Below are 25,019 nucleotides of genomic sequence, written 5' to 3'. Positions count from 1 at the left end.
TCCCAAGTGCTGGGATTAAAGGCGTGCGCCACCACGCCCGGCCCTTTACTCCTTTTCTACTGTTGCAGTGTGTGCTGCTGGTCTCAGGACCACACCCAGTCTTCTGTGCCATGTGGTGGCTCTGACAAACACTAAACTGGGGATTCATTAAGAATTGGGGATAGCAGGGGCTGAGGGCTGAGGGCTCAATGCTTAAGAGCACTGCTTCTTCCACAGTTAGGTTCCCAGCACCCACGTGGTAGCACATAGCTGCCTTTAACTTCAGTCCTATAGTGCTTAATGCTCTCTTCTGGTCTCCTTGGGCACTGCACCCATGCACAGGAATGCATACAGCCAGACATTCATACATAAAATAAAAATAAGTGTTGAAAAGCGTTAGGGGTAGTGACTGCCTAAGAGTTGATACAGCGCTTTCCTTTCCACTTCCAGGGATGGTGGGTAGAGGCACTCAGGGTGGTCCAGCGTTTGACCTACACAGCCTCTAACAAAACGAGGCTGTCTGGAACGCCTGGCAACGGGGTTGTTTACCTTTACACCAAGGAGGTTGGGAAAGCTCCTAATTCCACATGTGGCATGCGCCCAGGCGTACTGCGAGGGGTCCGTGCTGGGAGACCCAAAGTCCTTAGGAGGTTGTCTAAGACAAGCATGTCAGTGGGGCCTGTGGTGGGTCCATGTGTGCTGCCAAGTGTGTCTGTGACAGCATCAAGTGGGCTTTCCTTATCGAGGAGCAGAATCCTTGTGAAAATGTTGAAGGCATAGCACAGAGTCAGAAAGCAAAATAGAGAGGCTACTTTTTTTTTTTTTCAAGACAGGGTTTCTCTGCGTAGCTCTGGCTGTCCTGGAACTCACTCTGTAGACCAGGCTGGCCTTGAACTCAGAAATCCGCCCGCCTCTGCCTCCCAAGTGCTGGGATTAAAGGCGTGCGCCACCACTGCCCAGCTCGAAATGCTACTTTTTTAAGTAATAAAAATCAAGACTTGGCCTATGGGGGGGAAAAAGAGTTGCTACAGCACTTTATTAGCAAGGAGATAAAGGACGCAGAGTGTAAAACAACACACATTTCCTTCTGCTGCCTGTGGGGAAAGCAGGGCTGTGCCTGACTCATCAGATTCCTTCTGGGTTTTGAGAGGAAGGGAAGCAGGAAGGGACTGTCCTGGTCACTGCAGGCCCTCCAAGAGTGAGCTTGCGCTGTGCTCATGCCTTCCTGTATTGCCAACCTATGGAAGGCTGAGGCAGGAGAATTAGGAATTCAAGGCCAGCCTGGGTCACAGAGACCCTGTATCAAAACAAAAAGGTTAAAAAAGTGGAGTGGTGGGCTGGCAAGATGGTTCAGTGGTTAAGAACGAAGTGAGATGGTTGTTCAGGAGTCTTTATAAAGAAGGGCTGCTCATGAGGTAAGAGCAGGGTTTGAAATCCCACCAATCTTCATACTGCTTTCATACCACATGCCCAGCTCTCTAGTCAACCTTGGTGTCCTCTTGGGGGCTCTCTGCCTCTTGTGAGTGTAGGTATGCATGCGTGTAGAGGTCAGAGGTCATTCTTAAGGCCTTCTCCACATTCCCCCCCTGTTCTTCTTCCTCTGCTTATTCCTTGACACAAAGATCTCTCACTGACCTGGGCCTCTCCAAGGGATGTAGGCTTTCCTGACTCAGACATTTGGAATGAGGTGCTGTTGCAGAGAGCCCAGGAGTATGCTGGGGTGAGCTAGGCGAATGACCAAAATGTGGCTGGTCCAGAGACTGCTGGGCTTTGAAGAAAGTGCCATGTGATGGTTGGTCGTAGTGGTTGACTGACTGGAACATAGAGAAGCCGAGGCCCTACCATCTGATGGGTCTAGATTTATCTGCGATAACAGCCTCCTGTTTGAAACGGCGTGACTCCCAGCTAAGTCACAGGTACTATCAACCAAAAGTAGTTAAGGATTGTCCCAGAAACCCAGTGTGGGGACTGAATACAGGCAGGCCTGCTGGCCTCTCTGCTGCATCCTATGATGTGCTCTGAACAAAACTTCTGGTACTACTTTCAATCTGCTGCCCAGGAAATCTCAAGCCTTAATCTACCCATACACACTACATGTGACTAGCATCCCTTCCTGCATTGATCTTAGAAGCTCTAGGCCTGTAGGAGTTGGTAGAAAGTCAAAAGAAGCCAGGGCTATTTGGAGCCCAGCCCAAGACCTTCCTTTGTTTCTTTTGGGAACAATCTGTGCATGTTGTCTCTGTTGGTCTGTTTTCTTTGAAGGCTTCTGAAAGTCAAACCAGAGGAAAGACTCACAATCGAGGGAGTGTTGGACCATCCCTGGCTCAACTCAACAGAGGCCCTGGATAATGTGCTACCCTCTGCCCAGCTGATGATGGATAAGGTGAGTGATGCTTAAGTTGTGAAAGGGAAGTTATGGTGACTGAATATGGATGTAGAGAAACAGTGGCAAGCACATGTTACTGCTCTTCGTCCTGAAAAGTCAATCCAAGAGAAGGCTCAAAGGAATAGCATTTCCACTTGGGGTGTGGATTTAGTGGCACAGAACATAAAGATCCTCACTGCAAGGTTTTGAAATCAGGCCAACAAAACAAAGTAAGGATTGTAGAAACCAGATCTTCCATGCTGTGGGAATTTAGAATCAGGGACATCTCTGAGGAGGTAGATCACCCTGGAAGAAGGCTGCCTTCTGTTTTGAGGAATATGAAGGCATATTTTCTTATCTGTATGCCATGTGCACAAAAGTGCCTTAAGGCCAGAAGAAGGGATTCAGATCCCTTGAGCCGGAGTTACAGGCGGTTGTGAGCTGCCTCGTACAAGGCGTGAGAATTGAAGTTGGGTCCTTTGTAGGAACAGTGTGTGCTCATCACTGCAGGGCCATCTGTCCAGCACTGTTAGAAATTCTTTGCTGTTGTTTGCTTTGCTTTTTTTTCCGAGACAGGGTTTCTCTGTATAGCTCTGGCTGTCCTGGAACTCACTCTGTAGACCAGGCTGGCCTGAACTCAGAAATCTGCCTGCCTCTGCCTCCCAAGTCCTGGGACTAAAGGCGTGCGCCACCACTGCCCGGGGTTTTTTTTGTTTTTTTTTTTTTGTTTTTTTTGAGACTGTGTTTTACTATATAGTCTAACTTGGCCTTGTGCTCCTTTGTTCTTTTTTGTTGTTGTTGTTAATTATTTATTTATTATATGTAAATACACTGTAGCTGTCTTCAGACACTCCAGAAGAGGAAGCAGATCTCATTATAGATGGTTGTGAGCCACCATGTGGTTTGAACTCAGGGCCTTCAGAAGAGCAGCCAGTGCTCTTAACCTCTGAGCCATCTCACCAGCCCCAGAAATTCTTACTGAAATTTTTGTCCCCATTCATTGCCAAGGAAGAAGACTAATTGGACTGTGGCCCACTGTTCCCTGGGCCTCACTAATCATGGGGAGACTCCTCTGCCTGACCAAATGTCACAGCATGCTTTATGTTCTCCTTGCCTTAGATCACCTTTTTAGTGCCAAGTAACAAATGTGGACACAAGCTGCAAAGTCAGGCTCAGTGACACAGCACACCCAGCACTTACTTGGGAAACTTAGGTTGGCAAGTCATGTGAGTCCAGGAGTTCAAGACGAACATGGGTAACAGCAAAAATAGCAAAGTCCAGCAGGCAAGGCAGCCTTGGACTGATAGCAGTCTCTGCATGCAGGCGGTGGTTGCGGGGATCCAGCAGGCGCACGCCGAGCAGCTGGCAAACATGAGGATCCAGGACCTCAAGGTCAGCCTCAAACCCCTGCACTCTGTCAACAACCCCATTCTCAGGAAGAGGAAGCTGCTGGGGTGAGTGAGCGCATTTCTTTGATCGTCTTCATGGCAGGCATGGTTAATGGTGAGTGCTGAGAGCTCAGTGGGGAGTCTGCCTTCATCTGCTTTCTACAGAAAGTGTGGACATTTAAATTACCCAGGAGTTGGACACATTCTGTAGTTACTTTTCTGAATACCCTGGTGTCGTGATTTGGAGCTGGGTTCTGAGGTCTTACCTTGCTCTTGTCTTTCCCACATTTGTAAAGCACCAAGCCAAAGGATGGTATTTATATACACGACCATGAGAATGGAACTGAGGACTCAAATGTTGCCTTGGAAAAGCTTCGAGATGTCATTGCCCAGTGTATCCTCCCCCAGGCTGGTAAAGGTCATGCCACTTACTAATGTTCTGCGTGTGTGTGTGTGTGTGTGTGTGTGTGTGTGTGTGTGAGAGAGAGAGAGAGAGAGAGAGAGAGAGAGAGAGAGACAAGAGGATTAGATTAGCTTGTGATTTGTCTTTTAAGTACATTATATAAATGAGTCCACATTACTAGGAAATACACTGTGAGCAGATAGATACATGGTAAGTTCTGTATCTTTGGTCTTCTCTGATGTTCTAGGTTAGGCTTAACTGCCAGTGCCAGATTGTGGCCTGTGATTTTCTGTTGTCTTAGTCTCACAATGAAGTCACAAAGTAGAGAGTGAAAAATGGAGATGTGGACAGGGTCCGAGGATAGCGTAGAGGCCATCAGCATCATTTCCAGAACCTTTACAGTGACACACTGTGTCTCTTGTTCTGTGAGTGTAAAAAGAACACTGCACAAGCTCATGACTAGCCCTGCTGTGGCTTCTGTCCCGGCCTTATGCTTGCCTTTGCCGGAGGGACCTCTTATCCCAAGGCCTCCCTAGGGATTCGCCGGCTGTGAAGTGAGGGGCTGTTCTCAGCTGATGACGGAGATGCTCATGGTAGATGAGGTCACAAAAGGTTAGATTAACCCGTCTCCCTAAATCCTTTGGGAATTAAGAGCACTCAGAGAACTTGCCTGAGCATTCAGAAGCAAGGGATGTGCTTAGGAAAATGGTAGCCCACACAGCCCTTTACCTTCTCCTTCACTTGGCCAGATGTTTTTGCTCAGAAACATCTCACATCTCAGCCTGGGATGTCGTCACATTTGTGTGAAAATGCAGACTTGGAAGGGCTCAGTGATAGGAGGGTCATCCTGGTGCCCTGGGGAGCCGGTTGCTCGCAGCTTGTATGTGCTATTTCAGTTTCTCAGCTAGTGGGACAGCATAAAGACCTTCTGTCTTTAACACAAAAATCCCATGATGCTACAGAGAAGTCAAACTTCCTCTCCATTCTTGCCCACAGGAGAGAATGAAGATGAGAAGCTAAATGAGGTAATGCAGGAGGCCTGGAAGTACAACCGCGAGTGCAAGCTCCTGAGGGATGCTCTGCAGAGTTTTAGCTGGAATGGTGAGATGCAGCCCCTGCCCCATGCTTACTAGGACATAGATGGTCTCTGAGGCCAGAGCTTAGTGAGGATGGTGTGTGTAGAGACGGGGTAGGGGGCACACACGACTGAGATTTCCCAGGCATGTCTGCTGTCTGCTTCCTTGTGACGTACCTGTTGGAATCTTTGGACTGTCATCTACCCACTTGTAGCTTTCTTACACATGTGTGGGAGTTTTATATGCTTGGGTATGAGTCTATTGTCAGACGTACAGTGATCTCTGGCTTAGAGAAACTGCTCAGAGCTCGGTTGCTGCCTGAAAGTGGGGCCTCTGAACTGCTTCTGGACAGTGTGGACTGAATTTCGGCTTGTGAGGAACTGTGCTCATCTTGTTCTTTCTTGCCTTTCAGGTCGCGGATTCACAGATAAAGTTGACCGACTGAAGCTGGCAGAGGTTGTAAAGCAGGTGATTGAAGAGCAGACCCTTCCCCACGAGCCCCAGCAGTAACAGCTAAAACTGTTTTTAACAATTGGAAAAATTATTCCTTAATGTAAAAAGTAATTTTTATGTAAATTAATAAATCATAATTTCATTTCCTTATTGCTTTAAGTTGCTATATAGATTTAAGTTCAAGTTTCTTAACAGTTAACTGTTTTGTTTTTTAACAAGCTCAGTTCCAGTAATACATATATTAATGTAGGATGGTTGAGTCTTACGGAAGATTGGTTTGTTTTAGTAAAGTACTACAGCTGCTTGCCAGAGGTAGGTAAAGGAACCATGCCATGGTTCCGCCCAGTAAATTGCTGCATCGAGCACTGTGGAGTCTCAGTCCCTTTTGCTCTGGGTGTTTGCTCCTTGCACCTCGGCTAGATGAGTCCCAGCCCTGACCTGTGTCTGAACCAAGTGCTGTCAGCTGCCTGCCACAGCCCCCGGGGTGCGCACACTCACGACCTGCAGGAGAAGCAAAAGAGCATGGCCTCGGCTCTCTCACCCCTCCCTCATCTCCTACTTCATGTGGGTCCTGTCGGGTGGGTGTGTTCCCAAGGCCCACTGGGATTCGCTTTGGCTTATTCTTTGTCATCCTTGCACCCATCTGGCCTCTGCTCCAGAACAAGCTTCACTGTACAGGCGCTCACCACCTGCCCTGCTCCCTTGACTGCTTTCTAGTCGGACTTTGCTGAGAAACAACATCAGAGGACCCACTCACTGTTCTTTGGTTGTTTCTCTCTCATGCCTGTCCAGAGCAGTGGTTCTGCCTAGACAATGACATCCTCCAGGCTGTGTTTATTTTCGTCAGTATCTTTTTGTTGTTTTGTTTTGTTTTTGTTTTTTGAGACAGGGTTTCTCTATATAGCCCTGGCTGTCCTGGAACTCACTGTAGACCAGGCTGGCCTCGAACTCAGAAATCTGCCTACCTCTGCCTCCCGAGTGCTGGAATTAAAAGCATGCTCCACCATGCCTGGCTCGTCAGTATTTTTTATTCTCAGGAAATAGAATTATTGCCCAGATAGTAGCTGTTTCCTTTTGTTAACTGTTGTGTATACAGGCACAGCCAGTCCCTGTACTCATGGTGGGCTTTTAGAGCTGTAGTTGCCTTTGTTGGCACCCAGAGGAGCTAATGGACACAGATAAGACAAGCCCTTTGTCAGATGTTCACTTTTTTTTTTTTAAAGGTTTATTTATTTATTTTTTAAAGATTTATTTATTGATTATATGTAAATACACTGTAGCTGTCTTCAGACACTCCAGAAGAGGGCGCCAGATCTCGTTACGGATGGTTGTGAGCCACCATGTGGNGTTGTGAGCCACCATGTGGTTGCTGGGATTTGAACTCTGGACCTTCGGAAGAGCAGTCGGGTGCTCTTACCCACTGAGCCATCTCACCAGCCCCAGATGTTCACTTTTGTTTAATCCTTATCAAAAGGATTCCTCGGGGCTTTGTGACTTCCTAACTCCTGAAGTGTAGGTAGGTGTCAGAAGGATGCCACCATGTAGTAAGGATGCTTTGTGCAATAAAATCAGAAGAGCAGTGTTGTTGGGGTCGCAGGGGAGGACAGGTTGTTACTCTTAGGTGGGTAGTGCTGTAAGGAGAAGTGGGGCTACTGTCCAGGGTAGCAGGAACTCACTTAGCAGAGGAAAACAATCTCACACAAAATTTCCAGCCAGAAAACTGTAGCTGAGAATTGGATTAGGGCATGTTTTCAGTGAAATCCTGTCCCCTAGATCATCAGGGAGGCCACACTTGCTCTCCGGTGCCTGCAGACCTCCAGTGCACCTTTCCTGGGGTTAGAATCCAGTGTTTCCTTGGGGACGAGTTAGCTGTTAGTCTTCTCTTTAGAGAAACCATTGGCACACCAACTCTAGTGTTCATCTTAGAAATGTCACTTTGGATGTCTTGTAAAAGCTTCGGGTGTTTCCCCCTTCACTGCGGTGAAGTGTACAACGGCTGAAAGGGACACACATCTTCTGGCTTCTTTCCCTTTTCCTATGCATGGCATGTCTCAGCAGCTTTCAGCTACATTCTTCTTGCCCCATGATGAAGTCTGTATCTGTGTTTGTCCAGATGAGAACTATGGTGGATATCTGTAAAACCCCTCTGGAGATGTCCTGGCTCTCGTCACTCACCTGGTTAGGCACATTAAGTCAGAGCACAATTTGGTTTGTGTATTTCTAGGTCAGTAAGTTATGTTTTAACATGAATCAGTTTTGCTAATAATTAAAAAATCTACCCCTAGCTGGAAGTTAAACCTTTCTATTCCTGGTAAATTCTTGCCTGCTTACCACAGAAAATGAGTTTCAATCTGAGAACTGGAAAATTAAGTATTTCATTTTAATTACATATTTTTAAGTTTAAAAAGTAGACTGTTTTTCCATTATTGATTCTTGTTTGTCTTATGCCTTAACCTTTGTTACGTTTGTTAGTTCTGACACAGGGAAGCAGAGGGATAAATAGCTTTGGTCATTTCCAGAACAGGTACTGGAAGAGGTTTTGAATTACTCAGTGGCTGATGGCTGAGGACCCTCACTTTCCCGCCCACTGTCAAGTGAGTTTGTGAAGTGAGAGTATGCATTGTCTGCTAAATGCTAATGCTGTCTGATAGGAAGCAAGCATCACTGGCTGAGGGGAGAAACCACAAGTTTATATATATATATATATATATATACATACATATACACACATAATACATATAGCTATATATCTATATATATGATATATATGTGTACATATCTATATATCTATATTAGACTGTTTTTCCATTATTAGAGAATATATAATATATATATTTTCTTGGTGGCATCCAATATCTGATTCCATTTTTTTTCTTCCTTCCTTTTTTTTTTGGTGGTGATGGCCTTGCTTTTTGAGAGAAGGTCTTGCTTTGGATGGCTGGCTGGCTCGGAACTCATACAAAGACCATATGGGCCTTGAACTTGTGATCTTCTTGTCTCTGTCTCCTGGGTGTTGGGATTACAGTAATGTACCACCTTTCTGAATCTCCAATGCCAAGTGTTATACCTTGTATGATTTAGGTTGTAAATATTTCGCTTAGAACATAAAATTATTTTTATACCACCTAAAAGACAGAGTTTCATTTAGTTAATCTTAAAGTGTATATGCATGAAAATGAAGAACTGGGGGAAGGCATGTGCCCACACAACTTCTGTTTTCCTTCTAATGGATAATGCTAAATACAGGGAGAACACTAAGGGGAAACTAAAGCTTCGGACCTGCATGGGACGTGCAAGCCAACTGCAGTCAGCAAGTGTGAGAGTTCTTCCAGAGCCCACTTCCATTTTCTTTGTTGCTTTAACTAGAGTCACCAGTCTGTCTTCATTTTTATGGTGAGACCATTGGGAGAACTAACTTAGATTTCAGGTTCTAATATATTTCTGTGGTAAAAATAAGATCATATAACACTTATGCTTTAGAAATTTCCATAGAGAAGAATCATATTTTAAAGCCAAAATTCATTTGGTAGACACAGGATACAGGAAAGTAAAACATCTAAATACTATGTGCGTGTGTGTGCGTGAGCGTGCTCGCGTGTACCAGTGAAAGGAATCAGGCAGTCTAAGAGAACTAGCTATCCATCCAACATGACCACTGTAAGAATGAGGAACGAGGCAGGACAACAGAGAACTCTTAATTGTTCAGAGAACCCAGAGAACTCTGTCCCCTCCCCCGAGACCCTGCAGAATGTTGAGTCTGGAAGTATGAGCTGGTTAACATGTCAGGGGCCCATGACCTGTGGAGGAGGAAAGATGATGTGACACGCACAGAACCGGCTGAGCCACTGTAGATGCAGGGCTCATCTCCATGAATGTCAAAGGAACTTAAGCAACACTGAAGCTCTTCCACTTGAAAGAAGCCCCTGTGCTGCACATATCCACCAAGGCCAGGAGAAAGAAAGGAGAGATACACAGCCTGAGGCCGTACGGTTTCTTGGGAAGCTCCCCAGTAAGGCACAGGCACAGGTCTGGGTGCCTGGGTCTGGGAAAAGCAGAGAGCGCTGCCGCTGATGGACAGAGATCCTCCATCATCAGCAGTTTGTTGGAGCCATGTCAGTGGCAGCAGCGGGGAGAGGGTTTGCCTCCAGTCTGTCTTCCCCACAGATCAGGCAAATAGCCGTAAAGGAAGCTAAGCTAACACCTCTCATCTGGGCGGCACCGCACTGGAACGTGGGTCTGAGACTAGTGCCATCTGTCAAAGTAGGGATTTTGGTGCTATTGATTTTTCTCCCGAGCACGTTCTGTGACATTGGATCTGTATATAACTCTTCCTATGAAACTGTCATCCCCGAGAGACTGCCAGGCAAGTGGGGGGAAGACCCTGGAGGGAAGGTGTCCTACATGCTGTTGATGCAAGGCCAAAAGCAGCTGCTTCACCTNGAGGTAAAGGGACACTACTCTGAGAGTAACTTCCCAGTCTACAGTTACCACAATGGCATCCTGGGGCAAGAGATGCCCCTCCCCTCCCAGGACTGCCACTATGAAGGCTACATGGAAGGGGTGCCAGGCTCCTTTGTTTCTGTCAACATCTGTTCAGGCCTCAGGGGGGTCTTGATTAAAGAGGAAACATCCTATGGCATTGAGCCCATGCTCTCTTCCAAAAACTTTGAACACNTCCTCTACACCATGGAGCATCAGCCTGTGGTCTCCTGCAGTGTCACTCCCAAAGACAGCCCGGGGGACACCAGCCACCCACCAAGAAGCAGGAAGCCCGATGACCTACTGGTTCTGACTGACTGGTGGTCACACACCAAGTATGTGGAGATGTTTGTGGTGGTCAACCACCAGCGGTTCCAGATGTGGGGCAGTAACATCAACGCGACGGTCCAGGCAGTAGTGGACATCATTGCTCTGGCCAACAGCTTCACTAGGGGGATAAACACAGAGGTGGTGCTGGTGGGCCTGGAAATCTGGACAGAGGGGGACCCGATAGAGGTCCCAGTGGACCTGCGGACCACACTCAGGAATTTCAACTTCTGGAGACAGGAGAAACTCGTGGGCCGGGTCAGGCACGATGTGGCACACTTGATCGTCGGGCATCGCCCAGGAGAGAACGAGGGCCAGGCGTTTCTCCACGGTGCCTGTTCGGGTGAGTTTGCGGCGGCCGTGGAGGCCTTCCATCATGAAGATGTCCTCCTGTTCGCGGCTCTCATGGCCCACGAGCTCGGGCACAACCTGGGTATCCAGCACGACCACCCGACCTGCACCTGTGGTCCCAAGCACTTCTGCCTCATGNGTGAGAAGATCAGTAAGGACAGTGGCTTCAGTAACTGCAGCTCTGACCACTTCCTCCGTTTCCTCCGCGACCACAGAGGGGCGTGCCTGCTTGACGAGCCTGGGCGCCAGAGCCGCATGCGCAGAGCTGCCAATTGTGGGAATGGTGTGGTGGAGGACTTGGAGCAGTGTGACTGTGGCAGTGACTGTGACAGTCACCCATGTTGTTCGCCAACATGTACGCTGAAGGAGGGTGCGCAGTGCAGTGAGGGACTCTGCTGCTACAAATGTACATTCAAGAAGAAAGGGAGCTTATGCCGTCCTGCAGAGGATGTGTGTGACCTTCCCGAGTACTGTGATGGCAGTGCTCAGGAATGCCCTGCAAACAGCTACATGCAGGATGGCACACAGTGTGATAGGATTTATTACTGCTCGGGGGGTTGGTGTAAGAACCCTGATAAACAATGTTCAAGGATCTATGGGTATCCTGCAAGATCTGCCCCTGAGGAATGTTATATTTCAGTTAATACTAAGGCGAACCGGTTTGGAAACTGTGGCCATCCCACCTCCGCTAACTTAAGATATGAAACATGTTCCGATGAGGATGTATTTTGTGGGAAACTGGTATGTACAGATGTTAGATACCTGCCGCAAGTCAAACCCCTACACTCACTCCTCCAGGTTCCTTATGGAGAGGACTGGTGTTGGAGTATGGATGCCTATAACATCACAGATGTCCCGGATGACGGAGATGTACAGAGCGGCACCTTCTGTGCCCCAAACAAAGTCTGCATGGAGTATATCTGCACTGGTCATGGGGTGCTCCAGTACGACTGTGAGCCACAGGAAATGTGTCATGGGAATGGAGTGTGCAACAATTTCAAGCACTGTCACTGCGATGCTGGCTTCGCCCCTCCTGACTGTAGCAGTCCAGGATATGGGGGGAGCGTGGACAGTGGTCCTGTTGGTAAGCCCGGTGATCGAAACTTGAGTCTCTCTTTTCTGGTTGAAGAGAGTCCAGATGATAAGATGGAGGATGAAGAGGTAAACCTGAAAGTGATGGTGCTTGTGGTCCCTATATTTCTTGTCGTTTTACTGTGCTGTCTAATGCTGATCGCCTACCTCTGGTCTGAAGTACAAGAAGTAGTATCCCCACCGAGTTCATCAGAGTCTTCGTCTTCATCGTCCTGGTCAGACTCTGACTCTCAGTGAAGTTTTAAGATCCTCTCATGGATCGTTGCTATCGATGTCTTGTATTTGCAGGGCAATTTTGCCTAAGTGGATTTTAGGGCATGCGGCATCTACACTGCTCAGTGTAATGTGTGGTCTATATACTTGTGTTGCTCATCTCAGAAACAACTGGTATTATATCCTGAATGATGTTAAGGGATCTAAATGTTCTAACTTGCCCTGTCAGCTCCTGTTCATAAAATAGAAGGCATTTTAAATAAATATAAATAATAAGGCCTTTTTTTTTTCTACTTCAGATGAAACATTTCAAACGAGTCATCCTCATACTGTGTGATCTTTAGGGGTTTTTTTCCTTTGGTTTTGTTTTTTTTAAGACAGGGTTTCTCTGTTTCCTGGTCCTCACTCTCTAAAGCAGGCTGGCCTCCAACTCACAGGGATCCCCCTGCATCTGCCTCCCAAGTGCTGGGATTAAAGGCCTGTGTGCTCGGCCTGGACCAGCCCCCCAGCCCCCACCCCAGCAGGATCTATTGTTTTAAGGCACCCTCATGGGACAAGACCAGATCTCAGGTACTTGGGCACAGAAAAGCAGCCTCAGGGACAGCTCCAACCAGTGCGGAGCTCAGATTTGTAGCACTTATTTTTCCCAGGTTTTCTATTGAATTTGATTTTTAAATTTTATTTTTATTTTGTATGTATTAATATTTGCCTGCACATCTGTATGTGTACAAGTTGTATGCCTTGTGCCCAAGGAGGCCAGAAGAGAACATTGGTTCCTGTGGAAATGGAGCTATAGGCAGCTGTGATCGGTCCTGTGAGTGCTAGCTGGGTCCTCTGCATGGGCGGCTGGTTTGCATCTGTCTCTCCACCTCCAGCCTGGCAGCTGTGGCCCTGTGGGTTGCCAGGGTCTGCATGTGCAAGGTCTGCACTGTGAACATTTCCTCTGAGGCACAGAGCTAGTACAAAGCACAATTCCTTCTGTGTGACAGAAGGTTTGACACCACGGTCACTGTTCTAATCTCCCCAGAAACAGGCAAGCAGAGCAAGTGGTGGGTACTCTAGCCAGCAGCCTACATTCTGTGTCACTCGAGCCTTTCCCTGCAGTGAAAAGGAGGAATGTATTAAGAGCCTCCTGCAGCATCTGATTATTTGGAAAGTATCTTGAAACTGACCATTAGCTGCGAATGGAGGTCAGTGGTGTCTTGACAAGCAGTGCCCTAGATCCAGTTCCCAGGTAAGTCTGGGGCCTTGTGCCTGTAAGGAGGCACTAGGGAGACGGAGGCAGGAGAACTGACACCAATGCACGGCTGGCCTGTACTACAGAGTAATAAATACCCTTACAATAGAAATGTGCAATTCAGCTGGGTCCCAGCACTCGGGAGGCTGAGGCAGGTGGATATCTGAGTTTGAGGCCAGCCTGGTCTACATAGAGAACTACATTTTTGTGAGTTCCAGGACAGCCAAAACTACACAAACCCTGTCTTGTCTTGGAAAAACAAAATAAATGAAAATAAAATGTGCAATTTATTGTGTAGTTAGAGAACTTTATCAACTCTTGCTTTGTTTTGCCAAGTAGAAGATTCTGGTCTTCAGCATGACAGACCTTAGATAGTAGAATCTAGGTCCTTGCAGTGGTTTTCAACCTAGGAGTGCACTACCTTTTCACGGGGGTCTGTCCTAAGATGTCTCCTAAGACCATCTGCTATCATATATTTACATTATAATTCATAACAGTAGCAAAATTATAGGTATGAAATAGGAATGGAAACAACGTGAAGAACCGCCTTACAGGGTCACAGCACTGGGAAGGTTGAGAACCACTGCTCTGGGAATATTGTAATCCCTTGAGATATGACAGCACCTTACAAAGCTAAAAGGATTTGCCCACAGAGCAGACTCATTGAGAGCAACACAGCTCAGAACGTGGACTCACTGACCTGCCTTCAGCTGGGATGGGGAGAAGTGCGACTAGCAGACACGGCTGTGTTCAGTATGAGATGCCAGCTAAAGACACAGTGGGTATGTCCACTAGACAGCAAGGTGTCTGTGTCTGCAATCAGCAGACAAGCTGGCCATCCACGCGTGTTTGGAGAGCTGTGGGGCTGACTGATGCTATCTTGCTAGAGGAGGGACATCTCCTGTGGACATGTTGTTGAAATGAGGAAGATGCAGCAAGTGTCCTCCCTCACCCACTGAGCCAGGTCACTGGCCCAATTATATGGTGCAAACTCAAAGAAGAGAACTGTGAGGTGGTGGCAGGATCAAGTGTGGTTATTAGCTTTCTTTCATTGTAAAAGAGACTGTTTCTTGGGGGGGTTTTGTTTGTTTTTTTGTTTTGTTTTGTTTTGTTTTTTTCAGTGCGTATCTCCTGAAATTTGGTGTAGTTTAAAACATTTTAGTTTTAGATTTTTAAATTCTATTTTATATGTATTAATGTTTTGCTCATATGTACATACCTAAACCATATGTGTGGCTGGTGCTGAGGCGGACATCAGATCCCTAGAACTGGAGTTATAAAAGGTTGTGAGCTACCATATTGGTGGAACCTATGCCCTCTGCAAGAATAGCAAGGATTCCTAACTAAGGAGCTATCTATCCGGACCCATTTTTAATATTTTCCAGTTTTGTTTTGTTTTGTTTTGTTTTGATACAGGGTCTCACTGTGAAACCTTTCCTGGCCTAGAACTCAAGTGCATAGTCAAAGCTGGCCTTTAACTCACAGAGATTCACCTGCCTCTGCTGCTGGGATTCGAGGTGTACATCTTCATACCATGCCTAAATTTTGTACTGCTCCCCAAATGAAAGAACTTTTTATCATTTGAAATAAGTCTCGAGTGGATTTCAGGTGCTCATTGGTAAGAACACTTGCTCCACGAGCAACAGGACCTGGGTTTGAATCCTTAGCACTGCAGAAAAGGCCAAGCATGACTGTGCATGGTTGCAGAGCAGCCCTGGAGAGTAAGAAGGGCAAAACCTGAAAGCTTATGGGCCATGCAGAAACACCATGAACATAGAAAGCAACAGAAATATAGGAAAAAAATTTGATGCCTTGCTTTGGGCTGTACAAAGCTTGCACACAAGTACAGCTACCAGCATACGCATATGCATGCACCATACGTATACACACCAAACACATATACACACATCAAATATATCCACTGCATACAACATACCCCGTACACCACACACACCCATACACAGAAACACACAAACACACACACAAAGACATTATGAAGAAAACTTGGAAGAAATGATTATGTGAACTCATGTAGCCTACCAAAATTAAATTAAGACTAAAAAGCCTTGCTAGACATGGTAGTGGTGTGTGGAGGCAGACAGAACTCTGAGTTCAAGGCTGTCCTGGTCTATAAAGCAAGTTTTAAGTTCTAGGCCAGCCATGGCTATACAGTTAGACCTTGTTCTTAAAAAATAGAAAACTTAAACAATGAAAATCAGTAATGAGAATGAAGCAGAAATTGTCTGTCTTTAAAAAGTTTGTGTGGAGCCTGGTCTACAGAGTGAGTTCCAGGACAGCCAGGGCTACACAGAGAAACCCTGTCTCGAAAAACCAAACAGGGCTGGTGAGATGGCTCAGTGGGTAAGAGCACCCGACTGCTCTTCCGAAGGTCCAGAGTTCAAATCCCAGCAACCACATGGTGGCTCACAACCATCCGTAACGAGATCTGGCGCCCTCTTCTGGAGTGTCTGAAGACAGCTACAGTGTACTTACATATAATAAATAAATAAATCTTTTTTTAAAAAAAAAGAAAAGAAAAACCAAACAAACAAACAAACAAAAAACAAAACAAAACAAAAAAAAAAAGCTTACTGTCAAGCTGGAGAGATGGCTCAGTGGTTAAGAGCACTGACTGCTCTTCCTAAAGGTCCTGAGTTCAAATCCCAGCAACCACATGGTGGCTCACCACCATCTGTAATGGGATCTGACACCCTCTTCTGGTGTGTCTGAAGCTCACAAACTGCTCTACTGCAGGGGAGATCCAGTGCCCTCTTTTCTTTTTCTTGAGACAAGGTTTCTCTGTATAGCCTTGGCTGTCCTGGAACTCACTCTGTAGACCAGGCTGGCCTCGAACTCAGAGATCTGCCTGCCTCACCTCCTAAGTGCTGAAATTAAAGGCATGCACCACCACTTCCTGGAGAAAGTATTTTCAATACAATCAAAGTAGAGAGTTTTCAAAATCTAGGGAAAGAGAGGCTCATCCAAGTACAAAAGACAACAGCAGGTGTAGGGATCAGGGAAGAAATTCCCCATGCCGTACAGCACACAGGAAGTGTCCTGACAACTGCATGGGGTGAGAAACCATGTCACTATAAAGTCGGCCTTAACAAAACTAAGGGCTGAGTTCTTAACAGAAACTTTAAAGTCAGAAGGGCATAAGATGATGATGTAAAGGGCAACGCACACTGCTACTGCTCGCAGAGTCATCTGTTATAACTGATGGGTACATAGAAATGCACCATGATAAAAACAGACCAACAAAGTTTATGTCACTAAGCTACCTCTACAGAGCGTTCTAGAAGAAATTCTGTAGACAAAAGAGAATGATAAATCAGATTCCGTTACCGAGAAACACTAAGAGCTAGAGCAACAGCAAACAAATGAGGATTAGGAGAACACTAACCATTGCACAGCCAACAGAATGACAGGAATTAAAATACACTTTCACTAGTCACTGTAAGTGGTGTCAATTCCTCAATAAAAAGACACAAACTAGCAGACTCAATTACAAAACAGTAATTATTTCTCCCTATAAGAAACCTAGCTCACCTTTAAAGATTAACCCTATCTGAGGAAGAAAATATGGGGAAATATTCCAAGCAAATGGAACTAGGAAACAAGAAGGCATCGGTATTTTAATAGTAATGGGTGTACAACAAAAACTCGTGAGGAGGGGTTAAGAGGGTAATTTCCTACTTATTAGTAGAGTAATCCATCAAGATAACACTACTAGCTGGCAGTGGTGTCACATGCCTTTAATCACAGCACTTGGAAGGCAGAGAGGATCTCTATAAGTTTGAGGCCAGTCTGGTCTACAAAGTGAGTTCCAGACAGCTAGAGGTACTCAGAAAAACCCTGTCTCAAAAAAAGAAGAGAAAGAGAAAGATGAGGAGTAGGGAGAAAAAGAAGAAGACAAAAGACAAGAAGAAGAAGGAGGAGGAGGAAGAGGAGGAGGAGAAGAAGGAAGGAAGGAGAGGAGGAGGAGGAGGAAAAACAAATATATAGAGAGAGAGACTATTGACAAATGAATTGTTGATTAAATGAAAAAGAAAACTCAAAACATTCCTAGAACTGAAAGGCAGAAGAGATGGCTCAGTGTAAGAGCACCGGCTGTTCCAGCAGAGAACCCAGATTTGGTTTCTATCACCCATGGGTGGCTCACCACTGTCCCTAACTCCAGTTTAAGGTGATAGAGCCCCCTCTTCTGGCCTCTGCAGACACCAGCTATGTATGCAGTGCACATACCCAATGCAGGGAAAACATTCATAGGCATAAGGTAAAAATAAAAGAGTTGCAGAACTGAACAAAAGTGAAGACACAATAGACCAAAACCTACGGTGTACAATGAAAGCAGTCCTACAAGGGAAGTTCACAGCTGTAAGTACCTTCATTTAAAAAAAAATAATAATAATCCCAGAGACAAGGACTGCAAAGTTCACTAAGCACTAGCTGCTCTCTCAGAGGACCCAGGCTCAGTTCCCAGAACCCATGTGGGGACTCACAACTGGCTGCAACTCCAGCTCCAAGAGATCTGACACTCTCTCCTGGTTTTATAAAGATTTCATATAAATAATGATGTTTTTCAGGTCTTGGGCAAACAAGAAAAAGCTAAGTCTGAAAATAGTGAAGGAATAATTAATGTATTAATGTAGGAATAATTAATGTATTAATGTAATAATATAGGAAGAATTAATGAGGTGGAAATTTAAAAATGCAAAATACAGGATCAGTGAAATGAAGAACTGGTTCTTTGCCAAGACAAACAGTGAGCAGGCCTTAACCAAACTGACGAAAGCAAAACCCTACATTAATGAACATATCAGTAAAAATGGAGCCAGCCTAACAGAAACCAATAAAATTTAGAGTCATAGGACATCTCTTAAAAACTTACATCTCACCAAAGTTGAAATTACAAAAGGGTGATATTCTAGACACGTATGACTTAACCAAAATTAAACCAAAATGAGATGATCATTTAAACAGATCTATAAAAGGCAATTAAATTAATACATTAATTATATATAAAAAAAATCCCTACCAAAGGATGTCCCTGCAAATCTGCCACAGGCTTTGAGAGAAGCTCACACTACAAAGCTAGTGTTATCCTGATCCTAAAACCAGATTAAGACACAACAGCAGCAACCAAAAGGAAAAGCTACTTACAGATCTACCTAGAATATAGGTGCAAAATTCCCTATTCGGATCTTGCAAGCTGCCAGGCAGGGGTGGCACATACCTTTAACTCCAGCACTCAGGAGGTAGAGGCAGGACCAGAAGCCAGCCTGGTCTACAGAGTGAGTTCCACAACAGCCAGAGCCACACAGAGAAACCCTGTCTCAAAAAACAAAAACAAAACCCAGAGGGAGTGAACATTCAATGGTAGGTAGACTCTATAGGTCAGATCTCTAGCTGACATCGCGTGAATGGAAGAAGAACTCACAAGCATCCCCACTAAGGTCAGGAGCAAGAGAGTCTGCTCTTGTTGGGGAGAATGCTTGAAGTCTTAGCTAGAGTCAAAGCATCCTTGTGTGTAGACAAGATTCTGTGTATCAGACTCAGTGGGCTTCAGCAGAAAGCTCTGAGAGCTGATGAACACTCTCAGCAGGGTGAGCATGGTGGCAGGACACAGCCCAGACACAGAGATCAGCAGCCTTCCAGTGTATCAATGACAAACACACTGGGAAAAATCATGGAAATAATTCCAATCCCAATTGCCTCAAAGATACCTTGGAATAAATTCTCTGCAATGAGAAAAAAAAATATTTTTTTCCTTTCAAAACAAGATTTCTCTGCTTAGCCTGGCTGTCCTGGAACTAGCTCTGTAGCCCAGGCTGGCCTTAAACTCAGAAATCTTCCTGCCTCTGCCCTCCAAGGCATGCACCACCAGGCCCAGCATCTCTGCAGTGAAAATTTCAAAATACCGAAGAAGGAAATCGGGGAAGACACTTGTGAGGGCTATTTCTAGTTGTCGTCTTGACTATCTATATCTGGAATGAACTACAATCCAGAAATGGAGGGCAAATCTTGAGGCTGGAGATCTTGAAGTATAGTGGCCATCAAAAGCTTAGGCCCAGGCAAAGCAGTATACTCCTTTAATCCCAGAAGCAAGTCGATCTCTGAGTTCAAGGCCAGCCTTGGACAAAGCAAGTTCCAGATCATGTGATGGACACCTTTAATCTGGGCCACACCTTCTGCTGGAAGCCTACATAAAGACATTGGAAGAAGGACAACTCAGTCTTCTTTGCTCTTCCTTGCCAGCAAATCTGCTAGAACTCCTATAGAAGACCAGCTGGAGTAACCGGCCTCTTGGGGCTGAGCAACCAGAGCCTTGGACTTCCCATTCACAGCTGCCCGTTGTTGGTTAGTTGGACTACAGACTGACCATAAGGCATTATGATAAATTCCCTTAATATATAGACACATTCCATGTGTTCTGTGACTCTCTCTAGCCTCACACTCAGACTTAGTCATCCCAACTAATATGACAATAGAAGATGGAAAGACCTCCCACGCTCACGGATTTTGGAAGAATTAATATTATAAAATGGCTTTCTACCTAAAGCTATCTAAAGATTCAAGAATCTGGATTAAAATCTAAACATCATTCTTCATAGTTGAAGCACAAAAGACCCCAGATACCCAAAGCAATCCTGAGCAAAAATAATGGAGATATTGTCATACATGGCTTCAAAGTAAACCACAGAGTCATAGTAATCAAAGCAGTGTCAGCAGGACACAAAAAAGGCATGTGGAACAATGAATGGGCTGGGATACAGAACGCACGCGGAAGCCCACTCAGCTACAACCGATTTTTTTTTTTTTTGGTATTTTGAGACAGGATTTCTCTGTGTAGCCCTGGCTGTCCTGGAACTCACTCTGTAGACCAGGCTGGCCTTGAACTCAGAAATCTGCCTGCCTCTGCCTCCTGAATGCTGGGATTAAAGGTGTGTGCCACCACCCCCCGGCCATAGAACCGATTTTTTGACAAAAATGCTAAGCAAGCACCTTGAAGAAAAGGTGGCTTCTTTAACGAAGAGTGTTTGCTATGGCTGTCAGGTGCCAACCAGAACTCTATGGTAGGTCCATATTGCTATGGATGACAGAGTCCAAAATCTCCAGTGGATACGTGCACAGTTAATGGTTGCAGGATATTTGATCACACTCTGAACCCCGAGATTGTGTTGTCTACTGGAAAAACCTGTTTCTAGTTGTGGTGTGGCTCGGCCTTAGTATACACCTTTAATCCTTCTGGCTGGAATACAGACCTGCCCTTAGTACACATCTTTAATCCCTAACAATAAATGTAAAGTTCGTTTGCAGAAGGAAGCAGCCATGTGTAAAAGAGATGTCTAATTGAATGGCAGACAAAGTAACAAATCAAAGAAAGATTTGACAGAATTGGATATTCCCAACTCTTAGGAGAAGAGAGAGGAAAGGGAAGTCACTTAGGAGAGTGTGTAGAGAGAGGAGGCAGTTTTATCAGGAGAGTTTTACAGAGACAGGTTGAAGAGAGAACAGTTAGGCACAGGTAAAGATGGAACCAGCCAGAGAGTGAGAAGGAGCCAGAAGATGAGAGAACAGATTGCCAGAGTTAGTTTGAGGCCAAGTAGAACAATTGAGTGAGAAGCCAGATAGAACCAGTGAGCATGACCAGAGAGATGCTCGGTAGTTAAGAGTACTTGTTCTTGTAGAAGATACAGGTTCGGTTCCCAGCACCCACATGACAGCTCACAGTTGTCTGTGACACCAGTTCTGTGGGATCTGACGCCGTTTTCTGGCCTCTCTGAGTTCCAAGTTTCTGGTGTACACATACACACAGGCAAAATGCTCTCACTGATAAAATTTGAAAATCTTTATTTTTGGTTGTGAGCCTAGCCTTTAATGGCTGAGTCCAAAATTTGAAAACCTAAAACAATGAGTTATGAATGTGATGCAATTTCTAAAAAACAAAAACAAAAAACTATTGACTCTCCTGAAATAGAAAAAGGAATTCTAAAATTTTTATAGACTGCACACACAACAGACAAAACACACACACAAATATACAAGCAAAAAGCATAGGATATCAAAAACCAGCTCTGAACTGCAGCAACAACAGTAAGTCAGTGCCCCTCACTCAGTGTCATAGTAATCCACGCAGCAGGCTGGGAACGCAGCCCAGCTCAAAGAATGGTTGGTTGCCTAGCATGCAGGGAGCCCTGGGTTCAACCCTACAACACAATAAAACCTCTTCAGGAGTGCTAGCCAGGAAGTTCCCAGAGGCCCCAAAGCATGCAGGCCATCCTGTTGCTCTGGGTTAGCCACCAGAATTGGACTGTAAGACCCTATAACTGGGGCTGGAGAGATGGCTCAGTGGTTAAGAGCACTGACTGCTCTTCCAAAGGTCCTGAGTTCAAATCCCAGCAACCACATGGTGGCTCACAACTATCTGTAAGGGATCTGATGCCTTCTTCTGGTGTGTCTGAAGACAGGTACAATGTACTCATATAAATAAAATAAATAAATCTTAAAAAAAAAAGATCCTATAACTGAAGACACCACGTGTCTTGGTTTCATGATACACACCCCCCCCAAAAAAAAACAAAACAGAACTCCAGTTTAGCTCGAATCTTCCTTATGGAGTGTTGGGAGTTGCTTTACAGGCAGCTGCAGGACTGTTGTGTACTGAATGAAATGTCCCTCTGTAGTTTGGATGTTTGAAGACTTGGCTTCTAGTTGGTGGTTGGTCTTGCTGGATGAAGTATGTCACTGAAGGCAGGCTTTGATGATTTCAAAGATTTCTGCCATTTCTGGTGTGCTGTCTCTCCTGTTTGTGGACTGAGAATGTGAACTCTAGGTGCTTTTTTTTAAACACACACCCACCCACACCCACACCACACCCACCCACACCCACCACACACACACACACACACACACACACACACACACACACACACGTTATTCTTGCATACAATCATTTCCTTCCAGCTTCCCTTTATTTTATATATGTGAGTACACTCTTGCTGTCTTCAGACACACCAGAAGGGGGCATCGGATCCCATTACAGATGGTTGTGAGCCATCATGTGGTTGCTGGGAATTGAACTCAGGACCCCTTGAAGAACAGTCGGTGCTCTTAACTGCTGAGCCATCTCTCCAGCCCCAACTCTAGGTGTTTTATGCTGCCATGCTGGGTACCTGTCGTCATACTTTCCCACGGGCCTCATGGCGATGGGCTCATATTCCTTTGGTACTGTAAGCCCCAAATAAACCTTTTCTTCTGTAAGTGGCCTTGGTCATGGTGTTTTGTCACAGTAATAGAGCAGTAACGAACACAGGGAGAAAGGTTAGCACTGCTCTTCCTCAGCTTCAGACCTTCCATGATGCTACAGTACCAACTCACCAAGCATGAGATACCAGTACAACAGCTCACCACTGTCTGGGGCCCTGACCTCTGATTAGATCCGAGGCATGCTCTGGAGGAGCAAGTTCATGCCACTTCTATGGACCAAGTTAAAGGCCTATGACAAGTGAGACCACAAAACTTAAGGAAACCTATTATTCCTTTTGTTAAGCGAAAGTGTCGAACTTCCTACAAACTCATGCTCCTATTCAGATGAGTGCTGCCCTCAGCCTTGGTCAGAGCAGCTTCTCTGTGAAGCAATTGGTGGTTAATGACAGACACACTGTCACTGTGCTAGCGTTAAGTGGGGTACTGACACCCCTCCCTCCGAGCATGAGGGGATGTTGCAGAAGAGAGGGCAGAAAGAATGTAGAAGCCTGGATGGTTGAGAGGAAGGTTATGGTGCGGTGGAAGCACGCAGGAAATTCACACTAGTCGCAGTTACCCAGGTCTGAGGTCGTCACCATTCCAATACAGACAGGAGGGGCATACGCGGCCCATTCCACCCAGAGGAGCTAGTGGCTATGGGAAGAGACCAGGTCACTGTCTTCAGTGAAGTAGCCACTGTGAGTTACTTGTGTGCCAGTGGACAGCATTCCAGTCATGCCCAAGAGAGGCCATGCTTCAACCTAGTGGGTCTGGACCACAGTGCAAAAACAAAGACAAAACAACGTCATGAAAGGAGGCTGAGCATTTGACAGTAGGGGTACGGTGTTGGGTGGACATAAGAGAAAGGAGCACAGAGGGTGAGCGTGACCAGACTGTCCTGCACATATATGAAACTGTCAAAGAACTAGTTGAAGAAATCGGAAAACTGGGTGTGGTGATATATCTCTGTAATCCCAGCTCTCAGGTTGGGAGAAAGGCGATTCAGGAGGTCAAGGTCATTCTTAGAACATAACAAGTTCTAGGCCAGTCTGGGCTACGTGACACCTTGTCTCAAAAAAAAAAAAAAAGGAACCGGCATGCGACTAGATACAAAGACAGATGAAATGGACAGAGAGCCAGCAGCTTAGCAGACAAAGATCCCTTCTTTGGGGTTTTGTTCTCTTTAGCACACTGCAAGAGGCAGCAAGCTGACCAGTCATAAAAGTTCTCTGTTCAACCATCAGCACGGCACGTGACAACAGTGCCAAGAACACAGAGTGGAAAAGACAGTCCCGTCAATAGACACCCCTGGCAAAGTCGGATAATACATGTGAGAGAAGAAGGCTAGGATACCCTTCAAACATACACAAGAGTCAACTCAAAATGTATTAGAAATCTAAGTAAGGGCCCGGGCTGTGGTCCAGTGCTTGCCCACCAGGCATGAAGCCCAGGGTTTGCTCCCCAGCACCCCATAAACTGGTTGTGGTGGCGCTAGCGCTTGGAAGGCAGAGAGGTTCAAAGACTCCAAGTCCTAGTGAGTTCGAGGGAAATGTAAAACTGCCAACACTGAGCCACAGACAGCATGGGTGAAATTGCAAGGCAAAGGTGTGGGGCAGCGGTTCTCAACCTGTGAATTGTGATCCCTTTGGGTAGAGTTCACATATCAGATATTCTACATATCAAATATTTACCTTATGATTCATAATAATGGCAAAATTACAGTTATGGTGTAGCAATGAAAATAATTTTATGGTGTGTGTGTGGGGGGGTCACCACAACATGAGGAACTGTGTTTAAAGCCTGGAAGTACTAGGAAAGTTGAGAACTGCTGTAGACAATGGTAGACACTGTGTAGACAATGCTTTCCTTTTCTAAGAAACCTCTCCAAGGACTCAGGCAAGTAAAAAAGGAGAATTAAATATGTATTAAATAAACTACAGAGGCAAGACCCAAGCCTGTGGAGCCTAAGACAATACCTGAAAACCATTCATCTGATAAGGGCTCAGTTTCTGAGAGCAGATGATGAGAACACAAAACTCAACATCAAAACCCAAAGTAGTCAAAATTGTTAAATGGGCTAAGGAATTCAGTAGACACTTCTCCAGAGAAGACACAGCTGCTCATGCGGTTCTGAGGTAGAGCCTACATAGCACATACAAAACATAGATTTGATCCTCGATATGAGGGCAGGGGGCTGGAGGATTAAGAAGAGACTCTAGTGCCTCAAACCCCACCACTTTGCGCTGAAGTGGGGGGATATCTAATTGGAAGACATCCTGGACTACCTAATTACTTCCAGGCTAACCTGTGCTTCATCCTTTGATGTTGTCTCAAAAGACAAACATTCCATCCAAAAAAAAAACCAAAAAAAGTTAGGCAGTGGTGGTGCATGCCTGTAATCCCAACA

General features: G+C 45.6%; 2 protein-coding genes across 4 annotated transcripts in view; both read left to right on the top strand.

Moving 5' to 3' along the window:
* Mapkapk5 (MAPK activated protein kinase 5) overlaps positions 1-5,814 on the top strand; it is a 20,536-nt gene extending 14,722 nt beyond the window's left edge. For 2 of the 3 annotated variants that reach the window (XM_029477752.1, XM_021162146.2), the window contains 5 exons: positions 2,242-2,362; positions 3,668-3,798; positions 4,029-4,150; positions 5,132-5,236; positions 5,624-5,814. In XM_029477752.1, the coding sequence (XP_029333612.1) occupies positions 2,242-2,362; positions 3,668-3,798; positions 4,029-4,150; positions 5,132-5,236; positions 5,624-5,721 (577 nt within the window). In that variant the 3' untranslated portion in view covers positions 5,722-5,814. The remainder of the gene's footprint in view (positions 1-2,241; positions 2,363-3,667; positions 3,799-4,028; positions 4,151-5,131; positions 5,237-5,623) is intronic. The other variant, XM_021162147.2, reaches the window with a different exon arrangement.
* Positions 5,815-8,555: 2,741 nt separating this feature from the next.
* Positions 8,556-12,406, top strand: LOC110295393 (disintegrin and metalloproteinase domain-containing protein 1a). Its single transcript, XM_021163908.2, has one exon. It carries the CDS (start codon positions 9,775-9,777, stop codon positions 12,148-12,150), a length of 2,376 nt encoding a protein of 791 aa, XP_021019567.1. The 5' UTR covers positions 8,556-9,774; the 3' UTR covers positions 12,151-12,406.
* The last annotated feature ends 12,613 nt before the right edge of the window (positions 12,407-25,019 follow it).

Source organism: Mus caroli, chromosome 5 (assembly GCF_900094665.2).
Source record: "Mus caroli chromosome 5, CAROLI_EIJ_v1.1, whole genome shotgun sequence".
Taxonomy (NCBI): Eukaryota; Metazoa; Chordata; class Mammalia; order Rodentia; family Muridae; genus Mus; species Mus caroli.
The sequence above is the reverse complement of the archived record's forward strand: the minus strand, read 5'-3'. Positions and strand labels throughout refer to the sequence as shown.